This window comes from Miniopterus natalensis, chromosome 9 (assembly GCF_054644295.1).
Source record: "Miniopterus natalensis isolate mMinNat1 chromosome 9, mMinNat1.hap1, whole genome shotgun sequence".
Taxonomy (NCBI): Eukaryota; Metazoa; Chordata; class Mammalia; order Chiroptera; family Miniopteridae; genus Miniopterus; species Miniopterus natalensis.
In genome coordinates, this window is record NC_142089.1 from 13973341 (window position 1) to 13996930 (window position 23590).

Below are 23590 nucleotides of genomic sequence, written 5' to 3' on the forward strand. Positions count from 1 at the left end.
TGGGGGCCTCTCTGACACTGCTTGGGTTATAGCAGCTGCCTCAGCCCCTCTCCGGCAAGTGTTCACTGTTTCAAAAGCTGTACGTCTCCAGAGGAGTGGTCTCTGGCTTGCTTTGATCTCTGCCTGAAACTGAAGCTTGTCTGGAATGCGGTGGGTGGAGAGGTTAGCTGGCCAGGTGGCTCCTGCACCTGGGGAGGAGGGAGGGGCCCCTGCCACCAGGGCCATGAAAGGCTGAACCACCACACCTGCCCCACTGAGCCCCTGTTCGCCATCCTTACAAAGAAAAGTTCAGCCAAGAGAGACCAGGAACTAATTGGCACGTTGCGATGCGCTGACTCACTCTGAGTCGTGCGCCACTGTCTACCATGCACACTCAGTTTTTAATGGAATGGTGACCAACAGGTGTGCAGTTTTATATCCTGCTTTTTTGTTTGGTAGGACCTTGCAGCTTTTTTCCCTGCCTTCCCCGGGTGGGACCCTTCTAACTGGTGAGGCAATTAGTGTAGGAAGAGAGCACCAACGCTGTAGGCATTAAAAGGCCGGGCATGGTTGCCTGGCTGGCGTGGTTCACTGGTTGAGCGTCAACCTATGAACCAGGAGGTCACGGTTCAATTCCTGGTCAGGACACATGCCCGGGTTGTGGGCTTGATCCCCGGTAGCTCTCTCTCATCACTGATGTTTCTATCTCTCTCTCTCTCTCTCCCTCTCCTTTCCTCCCTCTGAAATCAGTAAAAACAAATAATAATTTTTAAAAAGGCCATGGTTCCTACTTACTTGCTGTGTAACCTCGGACAAGTTGCTTAACCTCTCTGAACCTTAGTTTTGGCATCTGGAAAAGGAGATGATATAATTTGCTATGTTGTAGAGTTGTATGAGGATTAGGAATAAAATGCTCAATTTAGTGACTGGCATGTAGGATTTACTAAACAAATGACCATGATCATTATGGGGCCTGCTGGACCCGGCTCAGATTATTGCTAGTGGACTAACTGGGCGACCTTGGGCACTAGTCATTTAATCTCTGTGAGCCTCAGTTTCCTCCTCAGTGAAACAGGGGTGATGGCACCCTTGCATGAGTGTAGGGATCAAACATGTGCAGTATTGTGTGTGAAAAGACTGTGGAAATGGATGCTTTTAGCCATCACTGTTGTTTCATAGAGCCTAGTCCAGGGTGTTGATGGTTTTTCTCAAAACTCCTACCTAGAGCTGGCAAGCAGGGCAGTAGGCAAAGGTGAGTGAGCACGGGAGGTGGACAGGCCAGTGTCTGCACCTGCCCGCCTGAGAATGGGGCCATGGGGTCGTGTGTACAGGCTTCAGAAGCTGGGGATGGGGCATTCTCCACCCCCTGCTCCCAAGATGTGGAAGAGGGAACCCCCTCAGCAAAAGGACATGTAATGACCAGAGTCCTGTTAAAGTTGCCAGTGACCAGATCCAGCTCAGCACATCCCACAGTGCTCAGGCATTGCTCCTGTCTTCCTGCAGGGTCTCAGCACCAGCCCTGGGCTGGGAGTGCAGTACTACTTAGGAGTGGGGTGCAGGGTGAGCCTCGTCACTGTTGTGGGCTTCCATCCTAAGCCCCTGCTCCCAGCCAGCCTGTCTGGCAGAACACTCAAGCACATGAGGTTCTTAAATCTCCAAAGGCAATGAGCATGTGCCCTGAGCACCGAGCCTGGTAGGAGGGCACCAGAGCAGGAGAATGTAGGGCTGTGCAGAGACAAGACAGGGGTTTGATAACAGTGTCTACCTGACATGTCTGAAAAGTCAGGCGTGCATCTTCCTGGCAGGGCACGCAGTTCCCTGTTAATGAGTTGTGAGAGGCTGGAACCAAGTTATCAGGGAGGCTGGGCTGACTCCTTCCCAGGGGAGCCAGCAGGAGATGGAAGCCAGGCCCCAGAAGACTCAGCTAATGGAGAGCATCTCTGCAGAGGGCGGAACTGGAGCGAGGGTCCCCAGTCTGGGTCAGAATCTGCTGGTGGATCTCAACCCCTTGCTTCTCCAAGCCCTGGACTGCACTCCCCCTGCCTCAGTGGGGGCTGGGCAAAGTTCCCTCTCCATCAGGCTCTCTGAGAGACTTAAGCCAATAACACTGCTGTGAATGGCATCTCTGTAGTACTTCCCTGCTTGCAAATCATTGCTCATATTTGGGGCCTTCACAGAAATATGCATTAGAGAAGCTGAGGCCCAGAGAGGTGAAATAATATGCCCAAGGTCATCCCATTTAGTGGGTATATTTATTTAAGGTAGTGTTAGCTGCTATAACAAATAATCCCAGAGATCGCAGTGGATTGAGAAAACAGGCATTTCTTTCTTGCTCATGTAAAGTCCAGTTGGTGGGAGGAAGAAGGAGTCTGCTCCCCATGGTCACTCGGGGACCCAGGATGGTGGAGACTCCATCTTCAGATTATGACTCTCGATGTTGTCTCAGCTTTGGAGGATCCCATGGCTGGTGCTAATGGACCAGGCCTCAGAGTGGTGTATGTAACTTATGTCCACATTCCACTGGCCAGAACTAGGTGGTAGGGCCCCACCTAAATGCAAAGGGGGGTGAAATGCAGTTTCTGACTGGGCAGCGGTTTCCCTACAGCAACTCTGCCCTGAGAAAGGGGAGCGTGGGCTTTGCTGACCATAGTAAAGGGTGTTTTCTTCAAACAAAGCCTGGGGACCCTGGATCAGAGTTTGATGTAGGGGGTGGTCACCTGAAAGTCAACAAACCCCCAACATGAGCTGAGACCTGGAAGAAGACACAGACATCCCTGACCTTTGAGGAGCCTGCGTCTTGCACACCGTCCAAAGCCTTCTCATTACCCCTCAATTAGCTTCTAATCCACATAGCTGCTCATGGGCCTGGCCCTGCTAACACACCTCCATGACTCCCCATTGCCCTCTCAGTAAGATCCAATTCCTTAGCATGGCATCCACAGGCCTTCACAGGAAGACTCCAATTTAGCTTGCAGCATTCCCTCCCTCACCCTCTTCCCATGTACCCTGTGCTGCTCCCCCAGACGAATGTCTTCCCGCTGGGCCTTTGCTGGAATATCCCCCCTCCAGCTCTACCCCTGCAGACTCCTCCCCATTTTTCCTGATCCAAATCAAAGGTCATCTATGAGGCCTCCTTCAGCAGAGTTAGCTGCTTAGCCAGCATTGAATGAGAACTCGGTATGTGCCAGGCAGTGCCTGAAGGCTTTATAAGAATTAACTCATTCATAACCTCCCAAGCCTATGAGATGGGCATCCCATTTTGTAGATGAGCCCGAGAGATACAGGAACTTGTGCGGTCACACAGCTAGTGAATGGCAAAGGCAAGTTCCAAAACCAGGTGTGTGTGCTCACAGCTGAGACTTAACCACTGGGTAAACTTCCGCCTTTTATCAGCACCTGTCACAATTCATCGTAACTGTTCATTTACTGAATAGTTTGCTGTGAATTTGCTGTTTTTCAGCTGCACACTCCTTGAGGGCAGGAGTCACAGCTGATCCATCCTGGACTCCTCCACACCACTGTCCCCACCACCACCATGCCAAGGCCTGGGTGGCGGTTTTCTCTCAAATAAATCCCCCCCTCTCCTGAGAACCAGAACCAGAAATTCCTGAGATTATCATCTGTCATAATCCCCTCCCTGTTTGCCTGTCAGTTTTTGAAAGTTAACCTGAAACGATTTGAAAATGATCTAAGAGGCACGGACCGGCCTTCTCTGCATGATTAAGTACGATGGCTTTTTAATGATTTGAGCAGTGCCTTCCGTGGATTGACAGAAATGGATTGCCTTACATTTCTGAACACTGCACCGCTGAAATCAGTTCTTTTTTCATTTTCTCAGTCATCCTCGCCAACCTTCGCTGAGAATGACAAATACGTGGGGCTTTAATTGTTCAGTCGCGTGAGGGCAGTGCCTCCCGAGTTCCGAGAACTGCTCTTGTTGGGAAAACCTTGAAAGGCTCCTGGGGTTCGATCTTCAGGAGATTGAACTGTGTGTTTTCTCTGAAGCAGACAGAGCTGTCTCCTGGGCTGTGACATGTTTGCTGCATTTGTGACTCGAGATCTAAAGCAGAGGCAGTTCTCACCCTGGAAGCATGCTCAGGGCTGGCCCACCAGGGGTTGAGGAGTGGGTGGGTGGGCATAGGCAAGTGGGGCAGGGGCCTCTCCCTGCTCAGCCCAGGCACAGACCCCTCCATCTCCTGCTCCTTCTTTCTGCCAGACTCTGTGCCTCATCCAATCCGCCCACACCTTCAAGATGCAGGCTCATGGCTTAGAGAGGTTAAGTAACTTGGTTGTGGTCACACAGCTGATAATATGCAAAGCCAACACTCAAACACTTTGACCAGAACCACTCTTATTGCTGCATCTAAAGTCAAATTAAATTGAATAAAAGGTGACTCACAGCACCCCCAGCAGCCCATTTACATTTAAGAAAAAAAACCCTTCACCGTGCACCTTCTAATGCCAGTCTCTCTAGTAATATGCAGTCTCTGAAGTTATCCCCATTTCACAGGTGGGGATGTTGAGGCTCACATGGGTGAAATACTAACCAGAGGTCACACAGCTAGGAATACCAAGGTAAGATTTTACACTATGTCTACCCGACTCCAAAATAACTTTTTACCCCATCCTCTGTAGGAAATAAAAATCTGTCCCAAGAGGAAGTGGTGCCAGGCTGGTCTGAGCGTATCATGGGCAGGGCTCCTGCAGGAAGAGACACCCGCCTCTTCTCACCCACCTGCTACTGAGGGCCATTACCCCAGCCCACGGGTAGGAGGTACTGCCAGGCCCTGAGGAGATGGCCTGGGGGTTTTGTGGCTTTGGGCACCTCCCTGGGACCCCTGGAAACCCTCTGAACCTGGCCAAGTTGCAGATATTGCACAAGAGCAGGATGTCACAGCAATGAAACGCAACCTCCAAGGCAGGCGGCCTGAGTTGAATTCTGGCTTCCCCATTCATCAGCCTTGAGAAATTTGCTTGTTCTCTCGAAGCTTCATCTTCTCTGTCTGTAAAACAGGGATACTAATTTTAACTTCCTCGTAGGGTTGTTGGGAGGATTAAAAGAGGTACTGCCCATGGGGAGCTCAGCAGCACAGCATCTGCCTCCACACACGCTGATCACTGTCACGTCCACTGAGGCCTGCTGGGAGTGGCTGCTGCATCCACTCTTTACACACACACTATGCGATCTCTAACCCTCAGGATAGTTCTGCAAGGTGGAGGTGGTGTTGTTCCCATTGTACAGATGAAGAAACTGAGGCAGCTAGGAAGTGTGGCTCCAGGGCTCAGCCCTTTCTGCTGTCCCATACCCTGCAGCTAACAAGGACCCTCTGCTGGGGCTCAGTTCTGTACCAGGTTCTCCCGACCCTGCCTCTGACGTCTCTTTGTTTCTTAGGTTGAATAGGGCCTCTTTGATTCCCTTTCTTTTCCCCTTTCCAATCATCATCATTCATCTTGTTATCAAAGCTACACATCTGCGCCTCTTGGCTCTGGCCCACAGGCTGTGTTTGCCACGATCAATGCATAGCTCTGTGTGGCCACAATGTATATCCAAGATAGCATTGTGGCCCTGAGCCTGTGGGCCTGGGCGGCCCCGGTGCCATCAGAGGACAGCTGGAGCCTCCCCTGACGGGGCTGAGGTGAGGCAACTGGCCAGTGTCGCCCTGTGCTCTGGATTAATTCTTCTTGTTCCTGGGCTGGTAAGCAGCTGCCTTTGTGGGGTCTCAATGTGCAGGCCCGGGTGCTCCTTGCCTCCCCCTTCCGTCCAGAAGTGACTAGTGGGCACTCAACAACCCAGATCAATAGCTCATGAATTACCCACAAGGGGTCCTCTCTGGGCCCCTCTTCACACAGGTACCAGAGGATCTTTTCAAAACACCAGTCAGAACAAGTTTCTAAGCCATCCCTACAGCCCCCAAGGCCCTGCCCCCTCACCGCCCACTGTGTTCCCTCTTTCTCAGTCCCGGTGACCTTTCTGCTCCATAAACATGGCAAGACTTCCCCACCTCAGGCTCTTCTGCTTGCTGTGCTGTCTGCCTGGCATGGTCCCATGCCCTCTCTTCCCTCCTGTGCTTCCTTTAGGGAGCATTGGTGCTACCCCCTCCTGGCCACAGCTGCCGCTTGCTCTCTTTACCTTTATCACGCACATTACTTTGTAGCCAGATGTCACCTGTGTGACACCTGATTAGTGTCTCTCTCCCCCATCAGGCCAGCAGCTCTTTGAGGGTGGAGACCAGGACTGTCCCTTCCCCACTGTGCTCTAGCACCAGGTGCATCCCTAGCACTCAAAAATATGTTTTGGGGGGACTAAATAAATCTTGAGCAAGTGACTCAATTCCTTGAAACCTCACTTTTCATCTGTAAAAGGACAGTAATAGAGTTGTCATGAGGTTTAAAAAACAAGATGTGTGTGACACACGTAGCACAATGCCTGGCACCAAGCAAGTGCTTGGTCGTGCTGTGATTATTTCCTTTAGCCTGTGATAGGGAAGGGTTGGTGACTGGCATTTAGGAGAATTCCACATTCCACCAGCAAACCTTTGTGGGGTGTCTGCCCCGGGGCAGGATCTTGGAGTTGCTCTCTGCCCCCAGCACCTCACACCACACAGGAGCAGCCTCTGGCAGGGGCACTGGCTCTCGGGGAGGCTTCCTCCTCGGGCATGAGGCAGTGGGAGGAGGCTGCGCGACCCTTCATTCGGCAGATCACAGTGACGCCTGGACTCTGCAGGGCCTGTGCCAGCTTAGAGGGACCAGGCTTAGACTCAGTCCTGCAGACTCTCTGCCTGGGATGGACTTGAGAAACGACACAGCAATGACCTAGGTTACTCCAGTGAGAGTCGGAGAGCAGTTCTTTTAATAAAAGAGTTCAGAGGAAGACAGCCTCAGGTCCAGGTGGGAGAATCAGAGATGTCTTTGAGGTTCTTGAAGAAGCAGCATTTTCTCTAGGACTCAAAATAAGTGTGTGGTTTGGGACATCCGTGGGATATTTGGGGTGAGAGAAGGGCATTTGAGAACAGCTTGAGTAAAGGCTGGATGGTTAGAAAGAGTGGACCACATAGAATCGGTTTTCTAGCTAGAGTATGGAAAACATGAAAAGACTTAAGAAGTAGAGCATATTTTATTAGCTGTTTCCGAAATAATTCGTGTAACAAATCACCCCACAGCGAGTGGCAAACAACGGTGAGCATTTGTTTCTCGTGCGTCTGGCTGCAGAGAAGCTGGAGTTCCGGCCGCCTGGGCTCTGCTCGGCGGGGCCCAGGGCTGCTCCACCTGTCTCTCATCCTTCCTGGACCACTGGCCGTTAGAAACTTGTCCTCAGGGTGAAGAGCAGGAGTGCAGGAGGGTCATGTCCACTAGTCCCATTGGCAAGTCTCATGGTCAAGCCTAAAGTCGGGGGCAGAGTTTAATTCCCCACCCAACATGATGCCAAAGCAAGGTACATGGGCAAGACCGAGGCTGAGAGCGGGGCAGAGATGTTCACCCCTCCTGTGGAGGTGGAGAGAGAACTGAGCAATCACCCGGGCCTGCCCTCAGAAGCTGCCTGGAGCAGCAGTTGTATTTCAGTGTCTCTTGGGGTGAGCAGCTAAGGGCTCTTCTCCCTACTGAGGCAAAAATCATGTTAAAAATGCCACAGTGCCTGTCCAGCTCTGTCCTGCCTTCCCGATGGCTCACACTCCTTGCCTTCCTGTCTGGCATAAAGGCTGTGCCATCCTCCCTGCTGAGCCAGTGATCTACAGAAGGTCCTAGCTTTGCCAGCCCTGGTGTGGCTTCCTTGGCTGGACCTGAGCCTTGTGATAACAGCCCCGTGCATTGAGCACCTGCTGTGTGCTGGGTATATCAGATTCTCTTATGTTGAGTGTCCGCTGAATGCTCTGTGTATACCTTTGTCTGAACTGGCCACACCGCTCTAAAAAGGAGATCCCATTGTCCCATTTTCCTGAGGCCCAGAAGGGTTGAGTCAGCTGGGAAGGGACAAAGCTGGGGTTAGAAGCACGCCTGCAAGGTCAGTGGGCAGAAGGTGGTATCTGGATATCTGATTACAGCCTGCCCTGAGCTGCTGAGCCTCTGGGACCTTGGAGAATCACCGCAGTGTCCTGGGCTCCAGTTTCTCCATCTGCCTTTTCTTCTCTCAGATATTCTGAGATAAAAGCTGTGCAGAGCTTGATCCTCAGCACTGTCAGAGAGTTTTTAAATATAAGTTTCCAGGGCAGACAGCACCCTCAGCTCTTATTTAAAAACAAACAAATAATACATTAACATTTTAAAACCGCCTTATTTCCAGTGGAGCCCTGTCCAGTAGACTGAGTGAATGAACCATGTCCGGCCATTCGTCACAATGAACCTTATCCAGCAGTTGACCATGGCAAGCATTCTCCAGGCGGCCCTGGCTGCAAAGTGTGGCCTCTGTTTGGGAAGGCTGGAGGAAGCCATTAGTTCCACTAGGGCCCTGACATCTGCTGCTGCCCATCTTGTCCCTCCAACGGTATTTTCCTTGGAAAGCTGACCACTGCTGCATGTGGCATTTTCTCCGAGGCCAAGAGGCCTTGTAAAGTTTTCGGAGATCCCTAGGAAAGTGCTGTAGGCATTGCCGCTAGCCGTTCATTCATTCAACAGTTATTTGTTCCCACCTTCTCTGTGCCTGGCCTGGGGATAGATGCCCAGGCTCTGGGAAAGGTCAGATCCAGCCACTGCCCCTGGGACTCACAGGCATGTAAGCACAGGCATGGGCAGTGCTGTGAAAGAGGCACCTGCAGTGGAGCAGGACAGGCTTGCAAAGGAGGGGTGGTCAGGTTTGCCTGGTGGCTCAGGGACTCAACATGTGAGCCAAGGCCAGAACGATGGGTAAGCGTTTATCAAGCCGACTCGGAAAAGGAAGGCGTGCAGGCAGAGGCACCCGTGTCAGCAGACATTCCAGAGCTTTTGGGTGGAGCATCACATGCAGAGAGAGCAGTAGAGAGGTTGCCAAGGCCTGGACCACAGGCACCCTGTACACTGTGCCCAGGACTTTGAACCTGGAGAACAGGGGCATTGACAGCTTTTTAAAAGGGCAGTGACGTGGTCAGATCTGATCACATTTTATTAGTCAGCCTCTAGAAAGAGCATTCTATTGGGTTCCAGAAATAGTTCCTAAAAAATACTGTTAGTCCTTCCAGAGGCTTTGAGAAACCTTTGCCTGGAAACAGCCTATGAATGAAACTTTATTTGACCTAGCAAGTAGCCATTGCGGGAGGATTCAAGAAAAATTCATACTGGAGGAAAACACAAAACAAAACAAAACCCAGCCATGATAGGAATGGAGAGGCCCTAAACCCTACACGGACTTCATGCAGCCAGAAGACCTCGCCACGTAAGATGATGTGGTTTTAAACAATGTACTTGGGGATAGTGGGGCTATCACTTTAATCTTTCTAGAAACCCACGTGGAAGAACATTCCAGTTGCTACAGCTGCATGGCAAATTACTCCAAAACTTAGTATCTCAGAACACTTAGTAATTATGCTCACAGATTCAGAGTCAGGAGTTCAGAAAGGGCGCAACAGGGCCAGCTTATCTCTACCACCGTGCATGGGCCCTCGGCTGAAAGGGCTTGAAGGCCAAGAGTGACTCGGCAGCTGGGACCTTTTCCACGCACGGGTCTGGAATTAATGCTGGCTGTTGGCTAGGAGCTCAGATGGGCTATCAGTCAAAAAACATACGCATGGCCTCTCCGTGTGTTCTCTTCTTGCGGCTACCTCGGATTATGGTGGCTGGTTCCAAGAGCCAGCATTCCAAGAGAAAGTGGAAACTGCCTGTTTCTTAGGGTCTGGGCCTGGAAGTAGCACATGATCCTTCTGCTCTGTTCTGTTGCTCCAGGCAGTCCCACAGGTCCACCCAGGTTCAAGGGGAGGAGCCCTGGGACGAGCTCCTCTTGTGGGATGGGATGTATTTCTCATCTTTGGGAAACACAGCCTGCCACTCAGCCACACTGGTTTCATTGGAAGCTGAGAAAAACATTGTGTTGTTTCTTTACAGATTAAGAAGCCTCTGGTGGATTATATCATCAAATTAAATGCAGCCATTAGTATATATGGCTCTGGGGATACTGCAGTAATAGGCTATGCCTTGGGTGATTTTTTTTTCTTCTAAATGTTCTTCCTGGAGCTTATGTTGCCCAGCCTGACCCAATTCTCTTTGTTCATATAAAATCACATTTAAAAAAACCCATTGTCACCAATGTGGCAGAATCAGAAGATGACAAGCACAGTCCAGCAGGGCAGGGTGGTGCTTAGCCAGGCAGCCCCCAGAGAGGAGGTTACAGGAGCTGAGTCGCTCCCGGTAGAGCTGACACACACATGACAAATAGCTCTGCACAGGGCAGTGGTGCCGAGGAGACAGTGAAGCTGACCTGGATATGGTCCCTGCAGATGCCCGCTCAGTTTGTCCAACCGACATGTATACCCTTAATGCCTCTGGGGGCCAGGCACTGAGAGATGTGAGTGAGCCACAGCCCACTCAAAGCCTCCCCCAAGGGGAGGGGCCCCTGCGATGGGCTGGAAAGGGTTCTAGGTGGTGCAGGACAGCAGTGAACAGAGCAGAGCTCTCCCCCCAGCAGCTTGTGCTCTGTCAGGGAGGACAGCAAACAGGGGAAGCAGATCCATGAGTAACACCCCTGGGCTAAAGGTGCTGAGGAAAAGAAAGAGGGTGGGGAAGGCCAAGGGGGTTCTCTTTGAGTGGAGCAGTCACACCGCCAAGGCCTAGGGATGGCGCAGGCTTGGAGGGCTCGGGAGCAGTTCGCGACTGGGGGTGAGAGGCCGGGCAGGGGGAGAGGAAGCCAGGGCCAGGTAACAGGCCTCAGTCCGATGGGACCATGGGAGGGTTTTGAGCAGAGGAGTCACATGATGTGATTTGCATTTTCAAAGGTGGTAGCTGGAGGAGGTAAGAAGTGGGCTGAATCTGGAAATAGTGAGGATAGAGCCACTAGGATCTGCAGCAGGACGGGATGTGGGAGTGAGGCGAGGGTTTGAAGCCACAGCTCTTAGGAGGAAGGGGTTGGCATTTACCGAGGTGGGAAGACTGTGGGAGGAGTCGGTTTGAGGGAGGAGCAGTATTTGCTTTCAGACAGTTGAACGTGAGATACCTGTGGAGCTCTGTGTGGCAATGTGGGTGGGGAGTTGTTGGATAGGTAAATCTGGGTTCGAGGACAAGGCCCTTGCTGGAAATTTAAATCTGGGGGTCATCACGCAGAGGGTATTTAAGCTGTGAGGCCGCATTGAATCGCTAAGGGAGTGAAGGACAGAGAAGAGAAAAGGCCCCAGCACAGAGCCCTGGGCACCTGTCTTTAGAGGTGTAGAGATGAGGCAGAACCAGCAGAGGGGCTGCAAAGAAGCAATCACAGGGTTAGGAGGACAAGCAAGAGGAAGACCATGTCCCGAAGGCCAAGATCCAGCAGAGAGCAAGCGGGACGCCCACCCTCCTGCTTTCCCACTTTCACTCTCAGAGGCTCCTTGAGCTTGGAGATGACTCTGATGCAGACTAGAGCTCCTGCTATTAGGGAGGGGCAGGGACAAGTAAATTGATGAACCCTTTATAGTGTGATAGGAATGGGAGCACTTGTGCTGGAGGTGAGGTGGACAGAGTGGGGGCATCCAATGTGCCCTGGAGGGGCCAGGGGACAGTTCTCATGGAGGAGAGTCAGGGGGGGTGAGACTTCATGTGGACCATGGGGTAGAGATCACAACAGCTTTATGGGCAAGGGGTGGGCTCTGGATTTCCACAGGAGAAGGTGGAATGGGAAGGCAATTCCTGGCAATTTGTACAAGTGTCACAAGGAATGGTGGGTGGCCCATTTGGGTTGGGGGCTCTGGCCTTTGGGGTTGCTTGGAGACAAGGAGGGGAAGGGATGTGAGAGAGGCCATGGGAACCTTTGACCTCAAGCAGACAAAGCCCCTCAGTCCCGGGTGGGTGTAGTGGGTGCCTGAATGGGAGGCCAAGAAAATGCTGTAGTTCTCTAAGCAGGAGGAGGTTGGCTGGGTAGAATCAGGGAAGGTTGCCAGAGGGAGGTGGATTTTGAAGGATGTGTGGGCTTTGAGTAAGCCCAGATGCATGGAGGAACTTTCTTGGCAGAGGCCACACATGCAAAGGTATGGAGGCAGGGGCTTGCAATATGTGCCCAGGAAGCAGAGCTTGATGGGAGATGAGATTAACCAGATCGTTTGGAATCAGACCCAAAAGGTCTCACCCCCTTATTGCATGGTTACTGGGAAGCCATTGCAGGTTCCTGAGCTGTGGAGGGACTAGGTGGGGTCTGGTTTTAGGAAGACAGGTCAGGCAACAATGTACAGTGTGAACTAGAAGAAAAGGGAGGTAGCACACCCAGGTCAGTGGTGGTGATGACTTCAGCAGCAGACACAGGTGGGACCCATGTGACACTTTTCCTCTAAGTTGGGCCAAAGGTTTTGTAAATTGCAGTCTCATGACCACACAGCCCTGCAGGGCAGGGGAGAGGCCAGTAATGCAGGAGCTCCACAAGGCTACAATGACCCCAAAAGACTTTGTGCAGGGGCTACCCAGGGGCAGTTGGATGGGGAGCACACTTCTATTTACTATGTTAAGCTCACATGTACCCAATATCTTGGGTACTTTTTACCATCCCCATTTTGCAGATGAGGCACAAGAGGCTCAGAGAGGTACAAAGCTAGTATGTGATGGAGCTGTTTTGAACCCACTTCTCCTTGGCTAGGCCAATGTCTCAAAGTGAGCTCAGGGATCACAGAAATAACCAGTGAACTGATTTGTCAAGCACTTGCTCTGAGCCAGGCATATACAAATGCCCTTATCAGATGTATTTGGGCCAAGTATATATATGATGCATTTATCCAGGCTCAGGAACCTATAGTGACTCCCCAGTACCCTAGCCCATTGGTCTAACAGATGAGAACTTTGACACTTAGAGCAGATGTGTTGCTGGCCCAAACTGGGGTTTAAACCCAAACCCTCACTGCCTCCTGTCCTGGCAGGAAGAGGAGGGGGAGGAGTCCTTTGTGAACAGCTAGTGTTCAGAGCTGGAGCTGGGGGAAGGGCCAACCTGGAACCTGCCCCATGCTCAGGCCCAGCCCAGTCCAAGCTGGCTGCCTGACTTTTGTGCCCTGTTGGTTCTTTGCATATAAATCATGGACCTGCTTACTGAATGGGCATGTGTCTTTTCCCCTTGGGAAGCTGCCCAGGCCACCACAGGTACAAATAGAGTTGAATTCAGGATAGGGCCTTCTCTCCTGCCCAGCCTGGCCGCTGAGTAACCTCTGGCCTGGAATGAAAGGCTTTCCAATAAGTGCCTTGCTGGCCCACAGCCCAGCTATGTGGTAGGTGGATGTGAGGGTGAGAGATCAACCAAGAGAAGAATTCAGGAATCTGAGAGCAGGGGCAGAACCTTGCCAACAAGTCTCTTAGCAAGCTGCGTTCTCAGCCTGTGCCTCTGGAGGGAGGGTTTGGGAATGAGAGCTGGTCACGAGGAGCCCTGGCTGCCCTCCCAGCCCAGCTAAGGGCCAGGCCTTCGGCTCAGCCCAGGGGCAGCAGGTCCCATGAGGTGAAAACACCAGGCAGCCCAGGGCAAGAATCAGAAATCAGATACTCTGGGCCACCTCTCCGTTGGCCTTGAAGAATGCACAGCGCACAGCCTGGGTTTCTCTTTGAGCTCAGAGCGGCCTCCTGCCCTTGCAGGGGTGGGGCAGGGTCAGCAATCAGACCTGAAATTGTTTTCACAGGGAGCTGAAAGGCACCCTTGTCATGGAAAATACATCACACATTTACGGGGGCCGGGGCTCCACTCCTCCCTTGGTCTAAAGTCTCATCTTAGGCCATCCCAACCCTGCTCTGTGGTTCTCATCTATGAAATGAAGGGATTGGGCAGCAGGATCTCAAAAGTCCCTTCAGGTGCTTAAAAACCGAGGTCTAAGGCCCTGTGGCATAACAAAGCCGGGGTCTGTGACCTGGGTTTTGTGGCACATCATTGTCCTGTTCCTGAGCCCCTCAGGAGGGTAGAGTTCCCATGATCCATGTTTAGCCTTTGACACCTACAGGGGAAGCAGCTGGGATAAACCAGAAAAGGATTGACTTTGGCTTTGGGTATGTTTTTCTACTAAATCCTTCAGCAGAGGAGGGGTTGACATTCTAGAAATCCACTTCAACCCAATTGCCGAAGCTCCTCCAGAAGATGACCCCTTCCCCACCCTCCCCTCCTTCCGCTCTCCCTTGCAAATCCTCCCTTCTGGAAGTGACTTCTTTAACCCCCCTTATCTTTCTCCAACTTTTCCCTCCGGATGTTTTCCCTGCGGCGCCCTTTCCACCTGCCTTCAGAGGTGGTTAAGTGTTTGAGTTTCAGAAGGAAGGATTCTCTGGCTGCAAAGTCAACACAAGTGAGCAGTTAGGGAAGCACTAATTAAGGAGATTAGATGCTAACTCTGAATGCCGGAGTGCCCACTAAGCTGTGCTTGAGACTCAAGTGGGGCTCAGCGCTGTCAGCGGGCTCTAGAGTTCCAGTGGGGAAGGCCGAGCCTGCAGTTCTCAATGCTTTGAGCCCCTTGCAAGGAGGACATTGAAGGAACAATCACTTCTCATAAGCTACCCTCTGGTCCCTAAAGGAAATTGCTGCTGCCTGCAATGACAGTAGTTGTAAGAAGTTGATGGGAGGCAGCAGCCACCTCTTCCAGGAAGCCCTCCAGAAGACAGCAAGTGCATCTCTTTTTTCTTCCCTTCCTCCTTCACACTCCTCTGCACTTCAGTCTCTGGTTGTGCCACATGGAGAGGTCTTCCACATCACTCTTCTGCCCAATTTGTGGTGTGGAAAACGTACTTGCACAATTTTCTCAGCCTTTATTCCCAGGACAAGATTCGAAGCCCCGGTGGCAGGGGCCAGGCCTCATAGATCATGCTTGTATACTCACTGCCCAGAGCAAGAATGGCTATGAAAATCTTTGTTTTGTGCATTGTGTGGTTTCTTTGCCCAAATATTCTTTCCTTTTTTAAAAATGGAAATAAATTTCTGATTATAAAAATAATTCATGAGTGAAGAAATCAGAAAGCACCTGTAATGCCAGTACTGGGAGCTAACCAAGGAATCATGTCCTGCCAGACTTAGTTCTGTGCAGACACATCCACATTTGACATACAATAAAGAAATTGTACTGTGCTTTTAGTTTGTTTTTGCAATCTACTTTTAAAAAATATGTTTTTATTGAGTTTTGAGAGAGAGAGAGAGAAACATCGATGTGAGAGAGAAACATCGATTGTTTGCCTCCTGTGTGCACCCTGACCAGAGATTGAACCCCCAACCTAGGTATGTGCCCTGACCAGGAATTGAACCTTCAGCCTTTTTGATGTGTGAGATGATGCTCCAACCAAGTGAGCCACCCAGCCAGGGCTAATATCCTCTCTTACATTTGAGCCACAATTTAAATAACTAATCTACCATTGTTGGACCTGGAGTTCCCCCCACACACATACTTTTCCCCATTATAAATGACACTGCAATAAATACCTTCCTACATAAATATTTGTGAACATCTCCATGTTTCTTTCTTAGAATTAAATAAGGAATGGAATTGAAGAGCCAGAGGACTGGCACATTTGTTAAGACTGTGTGAGCCAAAAGCCAGTTTGTCCTTACCTCCAGCATCACAGAAAAGCGGTGGGTGCCCGACTGGTGGACCTGTTGGCAGATATCAGTGGCCCCAGGTCTGGGAAGTAGCTCAGCCCATGAACTTGGTTTCCCCTTTGCCTTCAAAGGCTGGTGGCTCTGGAGTCTCCCTGGATAGTTCCTGGGCCAGCCTTGGTCTTGGAGCCTGCCCAGGCATTTAGAGGGGTCTGGGGGATAGCGGCTTGTATGGCTGCATGGAAAGGGTATGCATGACCCTGGGTCATACCTTCAATCTTTTGTACTGCAGGAGGCCTCAGAGGGGCAACTATCATTGACTCCCTTGATACCCTCTACCTTATGGAGCTGAAGGAGGAGTTCCAGGAGGCCAAGGCCTGGGTTGAAAAGAACTTCCACCTGAACGTGGTGAGTCAGGGCCCCTGGGGTGTTAGGGCCAGAAGCAGCCCGAGAGGTCATGGCCAGCTCCACCCTGTCATCTCTGAAACCCAGAGGTGTGGGGACTCTGGCTCCAGGCTTCGCAGCAGAGCAGTCCAGCCATGGCTGTTCCTTCCCCTCCCTGGGGCACCAGGCACGTTTCTCACACCCAGGAAGACCCTTCTAAGGCTGCATCTGTCACAACAGCAGCAGGGGAAGTGACTCTGGAGTAGAGAAGAGGCTTATCTGCTCAGAGCTGCTCTAACCTGGATCCCCCCCTGTGCTGCGATAGGTGAGAGGCCTGTTACCAGGTCCGAACCCCCTCTTGGTTTTCAGCCTTGAAGGCATCCTTGGTCAGGGACCAGAGTCTTGAGAAGGAGATGGTAATGTGTCTGGATGGCACAAAACCCTTAAGTATCAGACCCCACCCCCACTGATCTCCCCACCCAGCATGGGAAGAGGCTGATTAGATGGATTTGGGGAGCAAGAAATGGAGACAGATGGGAAGGGGTAGGGGGTGACATCAAAACACACTGTAGGGTTCCATCGGGCTCTACGAGTGACAGGTCCTGGTGGGAATGGGGACAGCTCCTGCAGCTCATGGTAGAATTGAGGCCAATATCAGTACAGAGCAGGGCAGAGAGACAAATGAGAAAGTCTGGGAAAGCAAAGCTACAGGAGCGCTTCTCTGGCTCGGCACGCAGGCTGGGGAAGGTCATTCAACCTCCCTGGGCCTTAGTTGGCCCACTTTAAGACAGAATGACACAACAGCAACACTAACGATGCCTAATGCGCAGGCCTGTGAGCCTTAACTATCACGGAGGGCTGTAAAAAGCGTTTTATAACACCATCAAGTCCCACACAGATGTAAGTGCCACCATTATCCCATCATGATTATTTTGAGGCTTGTTATGACTTCCAATGGTCTGTGTGACGTGAGGAGTTTAGAATCTCATTTTCTACTGTCTCAGATGGAAGAAAGACAGAAGCAGGAGAAGGGAGGTATCTTCATAGACCCACCTTGTCCCTCTGCAGATGTTGGGTAGAGAGTGGGCATCAGGCAGCTGCCGGAGGTACCAGGTGGTGGCCAGGTTGAGGGAGCCTGGGAGCATTCAGGCTGGGACAGGTTAGGGAGTGTCCCTGGGAGAAAGCAAGACATGGTCACTCCCCCTCTCTGAGCCTTGGCTTTCTCATCTGAAAAATGGGAACAATGACATCACTGTGTGCTGTGAGGCTAGAAAAGAGTGGCTTTGCAAGGGCTCTGTCCAGGGAAAAGCTCTCCCAGATAAAGGGATGATCATTGTTCTTGTCAGTAATAAAAGGCCATCACATGGCAAGTGTGCCAAGGAGAGCCCTGGGGGCAGGGGAGGCAACAACAGGTCCCTTTCTGAAGCCACTCCTGGCACTGGGCATGCACCTCACCTGCACCACTCATCGTCTCCTATCTGCCCTGCTCGGGATAAAGAAACTCAGGAAAGGAAAGGCTGAGCATCTTGCTCAAAGCCCCAAAGCCAAGGAAGTGGCTCAGATGGTGTTTTCACCCAGATCTGGTCTGTGGCATGATGCCCAGCACCCCTGATATGCAGGCCACACTTCAGAAAGAAAAAAACGATTCAGGCAAGGTTGGGCATACCCCGAAGGCTGCAGATCCAGGCAGAGAAATTGCTGTTGACCTACAAGTATCTACTTGGCGCTCCTCCTTCTCAGTCTTGGCACTGCCCTGTCTATCCCAGAGCCTCCTGGGACCCTTCCCCTTGCCCTGTCACCTCAAGGAAGGGCCCCTCCTTTTAAGCCGAGGTGGCCAGGCTAGAGGAAGATTAGCCTCCTCTCAGGCTAAGCTTCAGCCAGCAGCTCCCATGTGGGTTCTTAAGCTCCTTGGAGGGCAGCCAGGCATAACTTTGCTCCAGTGGCCTCGGGCAGGGGCTGGGGAAGGAAGCCAAACCTGGTGTTTATTTGGAATGTTGTAAATGTGCAGGGGCCACCAGGCAGGTGCCTTTTGCTCTGAAAACCACCACTGAGCATCCCAGGAACCAGCCCAGGTGCGGCCAGATCAGCGGGGTGGGGTGGGGTGCAATGGTGGTGTGACCTGTCTCAAGCGGCAGGCCACCTCTGGGAGCCCTGCGGGCATCTCACGAGTGTCCTCACTGCCCTCCCCCCTTCTTTCTGCCCTACAGAGTGGAGAAGCATCTTTGTTTGAGGTGAACATCCGGTACATCGGAGGACTCCTCTCAGCCTTCTACCTGACAGGAGAGGAGGTGAGTTGGTGCTTCCATCCAGGCTGGAAAGGGCTTGGGAGAACATCCTTCCCATCCCTTCATTTCACCAATAAGGATGCCAAACAGGCATCCAAGAGGATGTGCCCAGGGCCACCCAAGTCTCTTACCTCCATGGTGCCACCTGCATGCAACCTCTTCTGTCTGATGCTTCAGTAGGGCCAGGTGAGCCCTAGTGGCTCCACAGTTGGTAGTAAATTCTCTGAGATCAATAACTGGGTCTCCTCATCATCCATGTAGTCCTTGCAGGGTGTGCGGCAATACCTGGGCTCGGTGTGGGCTTGCAGAGCTGCTGGACTGGTTATTGCAGGTGTTGGTTCTCAGGATTGATAGAGCCAGACCATTGTTTCACCATTTCCACTCAGGGGCTCCTAGGCCTTGTTCTGGACTCGACAACCACCCCTTGCCCTCCCCTTCTGAGCCAGACACCAGCTCTAGGTCTGAGGGGGCCAGTAAAGGAGATGGAGCAGCCACATGCTGTAAGTACCAGACCTCAGCCCAGGTGCACTGCTCTGGCTTCCAGGAGGGCCGTGGGCACAGGAAACCTGGACCTCCTTCCCACACCACACCTGCCTGTGGCCTTCAGCGAGTCCCTTCTCCCATCCCTGGGCCTCACTCCCTTCCCCACCATGGGGATGGTCCTAATCCCTGCTTGGGTCAAAAAGTCTTTTGACATGGGGCAGGAGGACAAGTGTTTCACCCCAGTGCTGCACTATGAGAGGAGTTTGACAACCAGAGTTCTGTACGAATGGGAGGCCCTTGAGAGCCTCTATGAAACTACAGCCCAAGTGTCTGCCAGTGAGGTGGGCTGAGTTCCTAGGACATCGGTGCTCCCCATTAGTTAGAAGGGCCACTGCCCGGTGTGACCGCTGCCCTGGGGCTGGACCCCTTTCCTTTCCCCTCACTGCCCCTCTCTGTCCACCCGGAGATGAATAATTATGCCTGCAGGGGCAAGTGGAGGAAAAGGCCCCCTTCACCTGCACAGCTGCTGCCTGACCCACTTCCCTTCATTTAAGGCAACGGACTGAAGCGAGTTCAGAGAGAACGAGCATGCGCTTTAGCTCTCCGCTTGCTTTAGACTCTCTCCATCAGGCATAATCTCCTCAGCGGAGATTACCACTTGTACCAATTTGTCCCCAAGTAATTGTAGATGGGAGCCCTCAGCTTTGAGCCACCCAAGGCCTGAATCTCATTTGGAAACCCCAGGACAGGAAATGACACACGGAGCAGAAAAAGGCACTCGTGTCTGCGGGCATTTGCCCGCCTCCCGTCTAGGTGGCGGGAGGTGGCGGTGGATGCGGGGAAGGGGAGGCAGTGATACAGCGGGGCTTACAGGGGACGGTGTGGGGGCCAGTGGGTTAGGCTGGAGCTGGCGCTCCTCAGGCCTGCTGTCCCTCCCTCCCTGCTCTGAGGTGTCTGTGATTCTGAGAACTTGTTCTGAGACCTTAGCTCCCTAGAAGGGGCCATCCTCCTGGCTTCCCAGGATGCAGCCCAGCCAGTGGGATGTGGACAGGAGCACCTGTGACTTAGAAATAGTCCCTAAGGCCCAAGGAGATGCCTAAGTGGCTCAGAATCCCTGAGCAGGCAGGTTACTGGCGCAGCCCCTGTCCTCCAGCCACACCTTCCTGGTCCCTCTCTGTCCCCAGCACCTCCACATGCAGAGTGATGGGGCATGTGCACTGTCCTTGTTCCTCACACAGCCCATGAAATGTTGTCTTCACTGATTTGCAGGTGCAGAATCTGAGACTTAGCAGTTACTTGCTCAGGTCACACGGTCTCTGAGGCTATTTTGGGTCAACTCATGACTCTGGCCTCTCCACCGTCGGCCCTCCTTCAGCCTGGTGCAGGCCGCCCTCCTCTCGCAGTCCTCCATCTCACACACAATGGGTGCCTGTGAAGTGAGGCTTTTTAAAAATCCCCCATGAATATCCTCACTCTGAATGGTGAAGAGGCCCCATACCCTTTCCTGGGCTGATGCCGTTCTTTGCTTCAGAGGGGACCTGGGGGAGGGGAATCCCCTGCTGGGTAGCCAGCCCTACCAAGACACCCATGAGAGTCCCAAATACAGCCACAGTCACACCAGGTGACACTGGCATAGCACTTTACAGTTTATATAGCACACTTACTTGCACACACCCTCTCATTCGATGTCTAGAACCCTGTCAAGCAGCCAGGGCACGTGTCACCATTCCGCTGTGCAGAGGAGGCTCAGAGACAGTGCATGACTTGCCCAAGGTCACATGGCTGCTAAGTGGGAAGATCTGAACCTGGGCTCTGACTCCTAGTGCAGCACCCATATCACTCTACAGAATATAATTCTTGCCCAGCCGGATGTGGGTCAGCAGTTGAGCATTGACCTGTGATCCAGGTGATAACAGTTTGATTCCCGGTCAGGGCACATGCCTGGGTTGCGGGCTCGATCCCCATTCAGGGGCGTGCAGGAGGCAGCCGATCAATGATGACTCTCTCATCATGGATGTTTCTATCTCTCTCTCTCCCTCTCCCTTCCTCACTCTGAAATCAATAAAGGTATATTTTAAAATAATAATAGTAATAATAATTCTTGCCACTTTCTTTCATCTCTGTTCTGGTGCCAACAGCTGCTGCCCATTGCTTACCATGCTGTCTGAGGCCTTTCTGTGTTGGAAAGGCCACTGGGTGTCCTGGAAAAGAGCCACCTCATAGCTCCACACCTCAGGCAACATGCTTTGCTGAGACTCGGTTTAGTCCTCCAAGTGGGTCAACGCCTTGCCCACAAGGCTGTCGCAGGGATTGGGGGTCCTGTAGATGAGACACCTGGCACACCGTGCTATTGTGAGTTATCATAAGAACTAGGTATTTGGTCTTCACCCTGTTTCTGGCACAGAGCTCCTAAAACCATCGGAATTCCCTAAGTGATGATAATGATAAAAGTGTCTTCTGTTATGTTATTGAGGTGATTTTGGGACCCCACGTAGGATGGGGGCTGGTTGCCAGGAGAAACAGTCATATGGTTAGAGGGTTGGAGCTTTTAGGTACCCCCTGACCTTCAAGGAGGGAAGAGGGGTTAGAGGACAAATCAGTGGCCAGTGATTTCATCAACCCGGCCTATGCAATGAAGTCTCCATAAAAACCCAGAAGGACAGGGTTCAGAGAGCTTCTGGATTGTGAGCAGGTAGAGATTTGGGGAGAGTGCTGCACTCAGAGAACATGGAAGCTCCATGCCCTTCCCCCAGTTCTTGCCCTAGGGATCTCCTCCGTTTGGCTGTTCTGAGTTACATCCTTTTATAATTAACCGGTAGTTCAGTAAGTAAAATGTTTCTCTGAATTCTGTGAGCTGCTCTAGAAAATTAATCAAACCTAAGGTGGAGTTCATGGGAACCTCTCGTTTATAGCCTGTCAGTCAGAAGTACAGGTAACAGCCTGCACTTCCCATTGGCGGCTGAAGTGGGGGGGGGGGGGGGGGGGCAGTCTTGTAGGACTGAACCCTTAACCTATGGAATCTGATGCTATCTCCACATACATAGTGTCAGAATCGAGTTGAATTCTTGGACATGGAGCTGGTGTCTAGAGAATCGCTTGGTGGTGTGGGAGAACTCCCACACCCACAGTGGGACTGGGTCCAGGACCCCTTACGCACCCACTCACATCCTAGGTGACAAGAGGGATCAGTGCTCTGTTCCCACGGTCCCACTCTGGTCCACACACACTCACTCAGCATCCTCCCTGGGATGGCTGAGAGCCTGCACGGCCAGCCGGCAGCAAGGCCTTCCGCAGGGGAAGACATGGTTTGCCGGCCGAGGAGCGCATCTAAGAAGAGTGAGCCCTCAGTGCTCAGAGCAGAGGGCAGCCAGACAGTGGCCTGGAGCTTCAGCCTTGGGTTCAGGTTCCAGTGGGTCCCCTGGGTCTGTAGCTCCGCCTCCTCAGGAGTCCGTGAAGGTATCAGGAGCCTCAAATGAAAGCCCTTAGTTGTTGCTCAACCCATGGCTTCTGGGGTGACAGGGAGACTTTGAAACCTGGATTCTGGCCAAGCTCCCCAGGAACTCTGACATAGCCCCCAGTGTCCACTCTCGGACCTCCTGCCTGGCACTGACATTATCGCCTTCTCTTGCCCATCACTGCCGAGCCCCTCCCCTCCTGCCTGCCTTCACCCCCCTCTCCCCTCCTCCTAAGCAAGGACCCCTCCCAGGCCTCTTCCCACTGCATTCCCTTAGCAGCTGCCTCAGCGTTAGTTGGGGTGGGGGGGGGGGCTCAAGATGACCTTGCTTTGCAGCTACATGCAGGAGGTCAGCAAACTGGGTCACCCTCAAGCTCCAGAAGTAAAAGGAAACGTGTGTTGTCCCACTGGGAGCGGTTGCTTAGGGACTCGATTCTCATCTTTTAAAAGATAAATGACGTTTAGTGTGGGTTTGTTTTCATTATAAAAATAGCACAGAAAATAGAGATAAGCCAAGAAAAGAAAAGAAAAATCCTCCATGAGCCTGCTCACCCCTCCCAGGAGACCATTCCTAATAGTTTGGCGTGGTCCATCCTTTCCCCACGTGTCCACGTGCATGTAATTTTTTTAAAAAGATGAATTACACTATTTTGACATGTTTTTTTCTGAATACATTATAAACCCTTTCTTCACTATTAACTAGTCCTCTACAGCATCATTTCGGGGGCTGCTTGGTGTTCCAAGGTAGGGCTAAGCTGTCACCTAACCGCTTCCCTATCGTTTCCTATTCAGAGTGTTTCCATTTTCTCCCCACTGTTCTAACAATGCTGGAATAAATGGCCATAAGGTTAAATCTTCAGGACACCCTTGATTATGTATTTCCTTAGAATAAATTCCTGCAAGGGAAACTGCTGAGTCAGGAGGTCACCAGAGCTTTTGAATCAATCAGAACAGCAGTTTGACAGGGTCATAGCCTGGGGCAGGGGCCCTGAGCCTGGGACCTCCTGTGGCTCTCTTTCTATCATGCCCGTGGTTTAGGATGAGCCATTCCCTTCCTTCCCCTTCTCCGGTCCATAAAATGGAAACAGTAGGCAGAATCCGAAGGGGAAAGGGGAAAAGGTGCTTCCCTGGTTTACAACGGATGTTTCCCAGAGGGAGGCCAGTGGTTTGCTGAGAAGCACATAGATGCCAAGCTGTGCGACAAGGACGGGAACCGGGTCGAGGTCTGGGCTCCCAGTCCAGGGCTCTAAACACATTCTGTACAAATGTGTTTCCTGCTAGCTCAGCCTGTGACATCCTGGTCCCACGGTGTGGGCAGGCCTGGACCCTTGGTGACCCACTGCCCTGGCTCCTTCATCTTCTCTCAGGTCACCCATTCACAGA

The 23590-nt window shown here is 52.1% G+C and overlaps 1 protein-coding gene across 1 annotated transcript in view; it reads left to right on the top strand.

Annotated features, from left to right (window-relative positions):
• The window catches only part of MAN1C1 (mannosidase alpha class 1C member 1), a 109324-nt gene that overhangs the window by 62612 nt on the left and 23122 nt on the right, over positions 1–23590 (top strand). Inside the window, exons 3-4 of the mRNA XM_087820227.1 lie at positions 15894–16009; positions 18193–18273. Coding sequence (XP_087676353.1) covers positions 15894–16009; positions 18193–18273 — 197 coding nt within the window. The remainder of the gene's footprint in view (positions 1–15893; positions 16010–18192; positions 18274–23590) is intronic.